Source organism: Barbus barbus, assembly GCF_936440315.1.
Source record: "Barbus barbus genome assembly, chromosome: 10".
Taxonomy (NCBI): Eukaryota; Metazoa; Chordata; class Actinopteri; order Cypriniformes; family Cyprinidae; genus Barbus; species Barbus barbus.
Window position 1 is genome coordinate 16109877 of NC_136738.1, and position 11361 is coordinate 16121237.

Consider the following 11361-nt stretch of genomic DNA (forward strand, 5'->3'; position numbering starts at 1 on the left):
AAGTACATTGATGGAATTGGTACATACCGCTCTCACAGGGTTTGTAAAAAAGTAAAAACATTAAAAAAAAAATAGCTTGTTTAAGGCTCTTTCAGCTGAAGGTCCCTTTTAATTGCTAAATACTATGTCCCAATTGTAACGTTAAAAAGAGGCTATGAAGCTCTATTCCAGTCTTTGCATGGCTTTTGTGGGGTTAAATACCAAGCAGTTGTTACACTATGAGATTAATGAAACTCCTAAACATTTTGAACTTTGAATTCTAAAGGTTAAAAAATAATTAAAATCACAATATTTTAAAATAAATAAATAATAATAATCAAACAGTTCCTGAATATGTAGTTTTGGTATTGGTTTAGAATACTTGGCAAACTGAATGGATTTTAGTGTCTAAGCAACTGCGACTGAAAAAAACAGTTGTGATATACTTTACTTGTCCAATCAACGATAATTACCTTGTAATACGCAATAAGAATGTTAACCCTCGGGTGAAATAACAAAACCCTCCTTACAATTAATTTAGGAAGAGTAACGTCTGAAAAGTGTGTAACACAGACAATAGCACATCAGGTTTACAGCAAACCATGGAGAAGAAATGACCATGAGATATTAAATTAAAGAGTAAGAAGTCCTTTTGTTATCCATTCACTGGGTTTTACCCATTCACTGGGATTTAGGTTCAGTAATTAACTAATTCTATAAATAAGCCACAGCTTTCAGTAATTATGTTAACAGAAAAAAGTATCTGGAACTCGATCAGATCATATCGTGCTGGTACATTTTGGTTTCATCTCCAAAAGTAAGCGCAAGCTTTAAAGTTGAACAGTCACTCATAAACAAACAGAGCAACACTTGTGTCACTTTATTTAGAAGAACAAATATTCCACTTGACTATAAAGCAACAGACAGGGATGTGCATTTGTGGTATACCCTAAGATCTCACTAAAATATAAATGTTGTTAAATCATACACTTGATGGATCACTCAGGGAGTTTTATACAGAGCTGCATGAATCCTGAAACCAGTAATACTCTGCATCTGAAAATAATAAATACATAGATTCAGTAATTAAATGGTGTAAATCAGTCATTATCAAACTGGTTTTATGACATTGCGTCCAGACCTCAAGGTTTGTCTTTGTGACGTGTGGAAAGGCATTGCAGTACATTCACGACTGTTTGGCGTCAAGCTGTAGATTTCCTGTTACATGTGCTATGAAACACCTGAGCAGATAAATCCCAGAGAACTGGACTGAACTGAAAGTCAAAGGAAGAGCAAAAAAGTTACATGCACATATGTTATAATGTATGCTACTTATCACCTCATCAGTGAAAAGCGACTTCCTGTATTGGCACACAAAGCAAATGCAACTGTTTCCAGAACTCTTAGCCTTATATTATCAGCAAGTTGATAACCATCTGACCACATTAACATTTTTCATCAAACAGAGAGAACCTTCCTCGTTTTTAAAAAATGACAGGTCAGATGCACTGATATATCTGTGTGACAGGATTTATCTAATTGCTGGTGATCGCAGTCTCATAAAACCAAAAGAAGTGATGGAGGATGAGTGTGCATTATAACTCATCACCGCTCATATGCACATCAGCAAGATGGCATGTGAAATATTTTAGAACATTCCAATGACGCCGTAATTGTGTAACAACCAAATATGGCCGATGTAGCCGAAATGCAGACACCCACAACAGTGTTATTTTCAGCAACCGTTACTCAATAAACATTTTTTATTAAGTTATTAGATTAATATTCTCTTTAGGTTGCATTGCTTAACATTGCAATGCAACCTAAAGTATTCTATTCAGGATTATTTGATGAACGTAAAGCTTAAAAGAACAGCATTTACTTGAAATGTAATTTTTTGTAAAAAAATATATTTTCTCTTTCATTGTAACTGATATTTTTTTTTTTTTTTACAAAATCTGCTGATTTGACATCTAGATAGTGTTATTTAGCTGTCTAACAGATTGACAGGTTTGTCAGAATTGACTTGTAGTAGTGTTTCAGTAAATTTGTGTTTTTGAATTAATGGAGTTACTTTATGTCTCAATATTTTCCAGCTTGTTGCAAAGTTTATTTTTGTAAAGAAAATATATAGTTGTGGAACACTGACCAGACAACAAACAAACAAAAAAACACAATGTTGAACCCTGTTTGTGTAAACTTTACTGAATGAAAAATTATTATCATACAAAAGAGAGTGTGTGTCTGCATATCTCACCTTACTAGAAATGGCTGTGGGAAACACGTGCTGGTTTGATTTTTAATAAAGTCCCGAAGCTGTAGAGCAAGAGCCAACAAAGCACCCCGTCGGGTTCTGTCTATTTTAGTTACCACCAGCTAAAACATGACAGACAGAGAAAGAAAGGTTATATTTGGGCATCCTTTATATACAGTGCCCTCCATGAGTATTGGAACAGTAAAGACAATATTGCTCTGATGGCTGTGGAGTCAAGACATTTGCAAATATGATTAAAAGATGAATATGAGACAAAACTACAGAATGTCACATTATATTATTAGCCATTTCAACATACAGGTACATGTTTTACCAAATAAAAAGAACAGCACTTTTAGAGTTCATCCCACTATTTGATGTGAGCATAAATATTGGGACAGTTGAACATATGCATATATAAAAGATTAAAAGCTATTATTTAGTTGCAGATCCCTTGCACACAATCACAGCAGTGAGTCTGTGACCCATAGACATCACCAGACTCTTTTCCCATCCTTTAATGCAGCCAGTTCCAATTGTTGCTTGTTTTGGGGAGTTTCTGCCTTTACTCTCCTCTCCAGCTGGTGAAATTCATGTTCAATCAGATTTAAATCTGGAGATTGACTTGGGCAATCTAAGACTTTCCATTTCTTTTCCCTTATAAATCCCTTGCCTGAACTGGCAGGGTGTTTTGGGTCATTGTCCTGATGCAATATGAAGCACTTCCCAATGAATCTGGTGGCATTTTCTTGAATATTGGTAGGCAAGATGGTTTTGTACCCTTCCAAATTCATTCTGCTACTGTCATCATACATTAAGTCATCAGTAAAGTTGAGAGGGTCTGTTCCAGAGACAGCCATGCATGCTCATGCCATGACAACACCTCCACCAAGCTTTACAGATGAGGCTGTATGCTTGGGATCATTTGCAGTTCCCTTTTTTTCTCCAAATTTTTGCTTTCCCATCACTTAGATAAAGGTTCATCTTTGTCTCATCGGTCCATAAACACAGTTCCAAAACTCTTCTGGCTCACCTTTGTGCTTTTTTACAAACTCTAACCTTGCCTTTCTATTTTTGGTGCTGGTCAGAGGTTTGCATCTTGCTGTGTAGCATCTGTAATTCTGTGTCAAAGTCTCCTGAGGACAGTAGATTGTCAGAGCATCACCCCAGCTTGTTGGTGTTGATTTTACAGACACATCTTTTAGGGTTAATTTTCACAGCTTTTATGATTTGTCTGTCATCAACTACTGTTGTTTTCTCAGCCGATCAGGTAGTTGTTGGTTGCTGGTGGTTTCAAAACTCTTGATTTCTCCATGCCATTTGTTTTTGCTATAGCTTTAATTGACTTCCTCTTTTCTTTTAGCATCCAAATTGCTTGCTTTTCTCTCAAAGTCAGCTCCCTCGTCTTCTTCCTAGTTTGTGTGTGTCATCATCGAATGCAAGATTCAGAATGCAGAAGTAATGGATATAACTGATACGACACATTCCCTGCTTTTAATATCTGAAGAATTAATGCAACAGGACACAGTTGCCTCACAGGTATTTCTAAGTGATCAGCTGTTCCAATACTTATGCTCACATCAGATAGAGGGATGAACTCTAAAAGTGCTGATCTTTTTATTTGGTAAAACATCTATGTTTTGAAATGGCTAATAATAAAATGTGACATTCTGAGGTTTTGTATCATATTCATCTTTTTATCATATTTGTAAATGTCTTGACTCCACAGCCAACAGAGCAATTTTTTTCTTTACTGTTCCAATACTTTTGGAGTGCACTATATATTCTCATAAAAGACAGCTATTTTAAATTGCAACATTATATATTTCACAGTACTGTTTACTGTATTTTTCATTATCAAAATAATTTGTATACTCAACTAGAGCTCTATTCCTTAAAATGATAGATGTCAAGCTCATGCAAAAGGACAAATACTGTATATGACCAACAGAAAGGCACCATAACAACAGTTCGCATTCGGCACTATTCAAGTCTTAGACGATACCAGAGCATTGTGTCATATGGACTGATACGATAGGTATTTAACATTAGTGATATTAAACTGCCCCCTTAAAAATTATTTACTATTTGCCATATACACCAGGAAAGTGTATATGGTGTGTATATATACACATGTATATACACATACACATGTATATATATATATATATATATATATAATTGAAACTATTAAGCTAACTAATGTTTAAGCTTAGTTTATTTTGATGCCTTCTTTTGTCTGAGGCCCTCTAGTTGCAAACCACTGATCTAGACAGAGATGTTGATAAGAGCACATAGTACTCTATCGACCTCTGCTGGACAGTCACAGTAAGATCATGAGAGACAAACTCACAACATAAGGTAAATTGAACTCCTCACACATCTCCACAGCAACTAAATCTGCCTTCTGCAGACCTGCACCTCCATCCACCAGCAAGAATGTCCTCACGAGACTAAAGACACATAAATGAGGAAATCAAAGAAAGAAAACTTTTGAATTCTATCAGTCATTTATATATAAAGACAACCTTTAGAATATACTTTTTTTATAAACTCAGCACAAGCATGCAAAAACAAATATCAGTATTGTGAACTAATAAATAAAAAAAACAGTATCAACTTCAACCTACTTCTGACGATCTAGAAGGTACGGTTCAACCATCTCTACAAAGTCCCGTGGGGCATTGTGTCCATACCCCGGCATGTCTACTAGAGTAAAGGCCTTTCCCACAGTGAAGAAATTCAGCTTTTTAGTGTGTCCCTGTGTGAAAATGAAGACTGAGAATGAGTCATTTCTGACCATGGAGGACTGAACGGCAGAGAACATCCAAGACATACAGACTCACCGGCGTTTTAGAGACTCGCACTTCTACCTCCGGTGCAAGAGAGAACAAGGCACGGATGAGAGAAGATTTCCCCACATTACTTCTACCCATAAAACACACCTGCAATACAAACAAGCACTCAAAGCAAACCTGAGACACAGTTTGAAATGTCTAGTGCAGTGGTTCTCAACCAGAGATCCACAGGATGACTTCAAATGAATATTAATATATGAAAAACAATCTAAGTGATTTAAAATGCTAAAATAAACATACAACCCAGATGTAAATTGAAATCATATTTCTTCCTCTCCTTTTTTTAATTCAGGTAAATTTTGAGGCCACTGTATAATTTAATCAAATGTTGACTATTAAAGACAATCGTATCTTACCTCTGGCTGTTTAAGAAGAGGTACATGATCTAACCGGACCGCAGAAGTAGAGTAGTCAATACTATGTTTCGAGGAGGGAATGAACAGTGTCTCTGCCTGACAGAGTTCCTCCAAGCTGGGATAAAAGATCTTGAATTCTTCCTGACTGACCTGTGAAGACAGGTGCTCCTCCAGACTGTTAAAGGGGTAGAGAAGAGCCTGACGCCTCCTCTCAGGGAACACGCACACATGTTTGATGGAGGCCAGCTGATGAGCTCTCCGAGCTACCAAAGGATAACCTGCTATATGTGTCTGTAGTAGAGGCAATGCTTTTGTCCTCAGCATTGTTAGAGCAATTCTCTCAATGACAATGTTTGCTTGCTGAAATCAGTTTTGGGATACACTGACTGATGCATGCATTAATTGGGATGCTGAGTTCAAGAAGGCTTGCTTGATGGTTTCTGAAATGTTAATCTTTCCACTAAGATTTACTGAATTGATTATGGTTCATGTCTATCCACTTGGATCCTGTGTTGGGAGTCTTTACATATGATGCCAACCAGTCAGCATTTAAATCATTTTACAAATAGACATATGCATTCTGACAAGTTTGAAGAAGTTGTAATCATAATACACAACAGTGAAACACACGTCTTACTGCAAGCCGGATATCATCTCAAGGTCTTAAATTCATTATTATAATTATTCATTATTCATAAGTATATAACACATCTTTTACAGCCCGAAATTGACCTGTTCGCTCAAAAGCACATTAATAAATACTATTACATCAATAAAATAACTTGTTTATGTCAACTACTGTTTAAGGAGAGAGCAAAAAGGCGATTTATTGGGGCTAACCCGTACTTGTGTTGTTACGCATGTTACATCAGAATCGATCCGGGGGAAACAAATAGAAGAACAAAGGTTCCTTATACTGAAGACATACGGGGAAAGCGAACCCTAAAGATTATTATTATTTTTTTTTATCAAACCTATATGTTTATTTCTCACTATGCTGCTATATGTTTATTGTGTATATATTAATTGTATATTGTGTTTATTGCCTTTTACAGCACTGAGGGTTACACATGACTAAATCCGGTCCCACACTAGCAAACCATCAGTAGGCAACATTATTTGATCACCTTAAATTTTAAAACTTAATTTCAAGAGTTATTTAATTTATACTGCTAGAATCATCACTCAGATTAAGGTTTTAACGTGTTGGCTGAAAGCACACAATTTGGTTGCTATTGTAAAAATTGCAAACCCCAAAGAAATAATAGAAAATAAATAGAAATAGATTTTTTTCTGAAGGTTTAGGCTAGATATTGTCTCTCAATTTAATCGTTCAATTTGCGCTTGCTTTATTGGCATGGCAAAAACTGTACAATTGCAAAGCATCTAGCCTATACAAAATGTGTGAAAAGTAAAGTAATTAGTGCAAATACTTAATGTTTACAATGAAAAAAAGTGGTATAAAGTGAAATAATGAAATAAAAATAGAAATAGCCTAAAAGCTACAGTGTAATATTTGTGCTGACATAAATCTGACCATTAGGGGACAGCATGGTCTAACAATTATAAAACGCATGATCAGAGTTTCTCTTCTCAGCACTTTATACATTTGCAGTAGCCCACGTCTTGTTGCATTCTCTAGAGGTCTTCAACCCTGCTCCTGGGGACCCACTCTCCTGGTAAGTTTATTTCCAACCGGCTTCAGAACACCTGCCTGCAATTTTCAAGCAGTCTTGAGGAGCTTGATTGGCCGCTTCAGGTGTGTTTGATTAGGGTTGTAGCTAAACTCTTCAGGATAGTGGGTCAGGAACAGAGTTGAAGACCTCTGCTATAGCACACCTAAAGCAAGTATTTCTTAATAATAATTATACTGACTCTTGAAAAAGCCATATTGCGTAGAATTCAATTGTTTATGTATTTACAGTGCATGATTACATTCATAGAAATATCACAAACCTATTTCTTTATGCTACGTCTCTGGAACTCAGCTAGGTTTATTGCTTGACTGAGCTCAGCAAGGTGTCACCCTGACAGTCACCCTGCTCGACCTTTCACTGGCAGAAAATGAATGGGTACAGTTGTGAATTCATCCCTGGTAAGAATGTGAGCTGTAACGGCCTTTAAATCAGTACAGGGCTGGTGTAAGTACCACAGACAGTTGAAGGGAGCATTTATGGGGACGGTTATTGCCCACCATCTAAAATATTTATAGCGCTGTAGGAAAGCCGATCCTGGAACAGCCTCCCATATCCTAATTCAGCCATCAGCAATTACTAGATAAACCAGCATACTGACATGAGATCAGATCAGCCAGTAGCTGCATAACCTAGAAGCATTTATAGCTTTCTTACAAAAACCCTGACTGGAATAGCAACATAAATCAAAGAAATCTCGCTTATATCTGTAAACTGTATTGAAGAAAGAATGATGACCTAAACTTAGCCATTCCTTTTGAAGGCACAAACTGAATTTCCTTTCTCAACACTAAGCCCAGTGGCCAGACACACATCTCACAGTGATGAAGAGAGGGATGTGAAGTGTGAAGAAATGGATGGAAAGTCTAGTAGACAGAGAAGAACCGACAAGCAAGTCAGATGAGTTTAGAATTGAGCACAAGAGTGAATAAAAAATCTGAATTCTAAATTGAAAGATAGAAAGAACTAGATGGATGCAGATATTAAGATGGAGATCCAGCAAAGTAAAAACAGATGGTCAGACAGCCTATATTTGAAATGGAATACTAGCATACATGCTGCTTACTGAATATAGTGCAGTACATACAGCATATTATTGTTTTAAATACTATGTGAAATAGTATAAATAGGCAACCATAAATATTTCAAACAGCTATAGTTTTGCCACATGACTTATGTTACAGTTCAGTGAGTAGTGTTTAGATATTATCTTGGACATAAATACTGTTATTTTGGATTTTAATACAATTGTGCATAAAATGATCTGGCAGTCTAAATAAACATGGATGCATTTGGAATAGCAAACTACTGTAAGTACACTAGCCATATGATTTGATCTTTTGTTTCCACCGTGACAAATGAACTGAATGTAAAATCAGCAGCCATGTAGAAATAGTAGTATGCTGGCATGCTAATCACAATTCAGACAATGAATCAAGAAAGAGATGTTCAAATTTGTATCTGATATTACTCATGGAAAACAAAGTTAAGTGTATATTGTGAAATATCCCACAAAGTTTTAATATTTAAAGTTTTTATTCATGAATAAAACATTAATTAAATAAAAAAAAATGTTTTTAGTAATTTTGTCATGTACTTTTTTATTGTCATTTTTATTTATTTATTTACATTACTGTAGGTTTCATAAATTTGAATGCTTCAAATTAAACTTATTTCAGCTGGTAATACACTGTAAAAAGTGATAAGTTGACTTTACTTAAAAAAAATTTAGGAAACCCCTTGCCTTAAAATTATCAAGTAAATAATAATTTAAAAAATTAAGTTAAGTGAATTGTCAGGTTCACTTAACTTATTATTTTTTTTATTATTATTTACTTGATAATTTTAAGGCAAGGGGTTTCCTCAATTTTTTTTTCAAGTCAACTTATCACTTTTTACAGTGTTCAGAATGTCACATTTTATTATTGGGATTGAAGCGATGTGGCTTGGTAAACGTTTTATTGCCAATATAAAGGCTTTTTTTTTGAAAAAAAAAAAATCTAATAATAAGGATTATGTCTCATACTTTGTGGAGGTGTGAAAGGTTCTGTTTCCTTAAACTAGTTTGTCATGCATTTCTTTATTTCTATACATTTACAGGTAAATCCTAGTATTTTAAATTTGCGATTAATCGTGATTAATCACAGTCCTGGACTGTGTTGTGCAAGTTACTTCCAAACTGTAATGCATTACAGATTACTTGTTACTGTTATAAGTAATTCCTTACCTTAAAATATTACTGTCTCAGAATTGTAATGCGTTACATGACTCCTGTACTTGCTACTTTTGAGTTACTTTCACCAAAATATCTACAGAAGTAGAACTTAAAATTCTAAAATTACAAAATGTACTAGAGCCCTGCCCTAATGGCAAAGTCATTTAGAAAAACCGTTTGGAGCATTTTTTGTTCATTAAATAAGTTTTTTTTTTTCTTAAAGTAACGACCAAGCGGCAGACCGGCAGGCTGTATGTTTTATAAATTTAGCCTTCTCGAATCATCATGACTTGCCTAAAATAAAATCTATAGATATACTAAAACAGTTGAAGCATATGACAATGTTTAAACATTAAACCTAGAAAAATGTGCGCTGCATCCAGTGTGTGGAGAGTGGATGTTAAAGTGCAGGACACCAGCGCAATCAATTGCAATTTTTTTTCAATGGAAACAACTTACGCTGTAATTTTTGATCATAAAGGTAAGAGTAATACATCATTTGTAACTGTAAAGGGTCTACTTTTATTTGTGTGCACTCATAATGTCAACAAAACGTGGTGCTTTTATCTTGAACAGGAGCGCTTCACAAAAATCAACCGAAAGACAGCGAATACATGCCTCACAGACATGATAAATATATCTATAGAAAGCTTTAAATTACTACTTAACGACATAAATAAAAACGAAAACAAAAACTATTTAATATAATCGTTATCCGTGAAGATGCACTTCTCTCTAAAGGCGCGTCTAACGAGGAGATGGCGAATCCTTACTATTTCCCCCCAGACACATCCATGGTAATTACTTTTGCTTTATTGAGTGTATTTGAATTCAGAACTCTTCAGCTGTGCTGATGGCTCGCTGCGGGACACCATCGAGTCGCTCTTGACAGTTGCGGCAGCACGGACTCACGTTATTTCCACCAGCGCTGCAATTTTTTTTTCATCAATAATTGACCGATGTCTAAAATATAAAGATAAGGAGAAGCCTAAAATAGGCCCGAGGACTGGCCCGCGTATGAACTATGACGTGAATATTGGCCCGAAGCAGGCCCTAGGGACATAAAAAAGTCGGAGCCCAACTTTAAATTAAATAAAAAAAATAAAATAAATTGGGGCTAAAAGTGTGTTGTAATGCAAGCGTTACTGAACATGTACCGAGTAAAATATTACTGAAAATTGATTAGTAATGCCTTACACTACTGTGTTACAGCAGAAAGTAATATGTTACTGTAATGCATTACTTTTGTAACGCATTACTCCCAACACTGGTCCTGGACTGTGATTAACGCGATTACATTTTTTTTAATCGATTGACAGCACTAATATATATATATATATATATATATATATATACAGTGGTGTGAAAGTGTTGGCCTCCTTCCTGATTTTTGATTTTTTTGCATGTTTGTCACACTTTAATGTCTCAGATCAAACAAATTTAAATATTAATCAAAGATAACACAAGTAAACACAACATGCAGTTTTTGAATGAAGTTTTTTTATTATGAAGGGAAAAAACGAAATCCAAACCCACATGGCCCTGTGTGAAAATGTGCTTGCCTCCTAAACTGGTTGGGCCCCCCTTAGCAGCAACAACTGCAATCAAGCGTTTGCGATAACTTGTAATGAGTCTGTTACAGCGCTGTGGAGGAATTTTGGCCATGTTCACACAGGGCCATGTGGGTTTGGATTTTGTTTTCCCTTCTTAAAAAAAACCCTTCATTTAAAAACTGCATGTTGTGTTTACTTGTGCTATATTTTATTTAATATTTTAATTTGTTTGATGATCTGAAACATTAAAGTGTGACAAACATGCAATAAAATAAAAAATCATGAAGGGGGCCAACACTTTTCCACACCACTGTGTGTGTGTGTATATATATATATATATATATATATATAATTATATATAATTATATATTAGGTAATATCTGCCACATTTGGTGATCAAATGTCATGTGTCAATGGGATAAAATAACCATTATGTGATATACAAGCTATTT

General features: G+C 35.2%; 1 protein-coding gene across 2 annotated transcripts; it reads right to left on the reverse strand.

Annotated features, from left to right (window-relative positions):
• Positions 1 to 811: 811 nt before the first annotated feature.
• Positions 812 to 7116, reverse strand: LOC306876017 (GTP-binding protein 8-like). 2 transcript variants are annotated; one of them, XM_079426905.1, is made up of 7 exons: positions 5448 to 7116; positions 5080 to 5178; positions 4864 to 4994; positions 4587 to 4686; positions 2237 to 2355; positions 1121 to 1253; positions 812 to 1035 (listed from the first exon to the last, which is right to left on the reverse strand). In XM_079426905.1, the coding sequence occupies exons 1-6, from the start codon at positions 5769 to 5771 to the stop codon at positions 1166 to 1168; spliced, it is 861 nt and encodes a 286-aa protein (XP_079283031.1). In that variant the 5' UTR covers positions 5772 to 7116; the 3' UTR covers positions 812 to 1035; positions 1121 to 1165. The 2 variants fall into 2 exon arrangements, with proteins under 2 accessions (XP_079283031.1, XP_079283032.1); XM_079426906.1 differs by having other exon boundaries at positions 845 to 1035; positions 5598 to 6331.
• Between the last annotated feature and the right edge of the window lie 4245 nt (positions 7117 to 11361).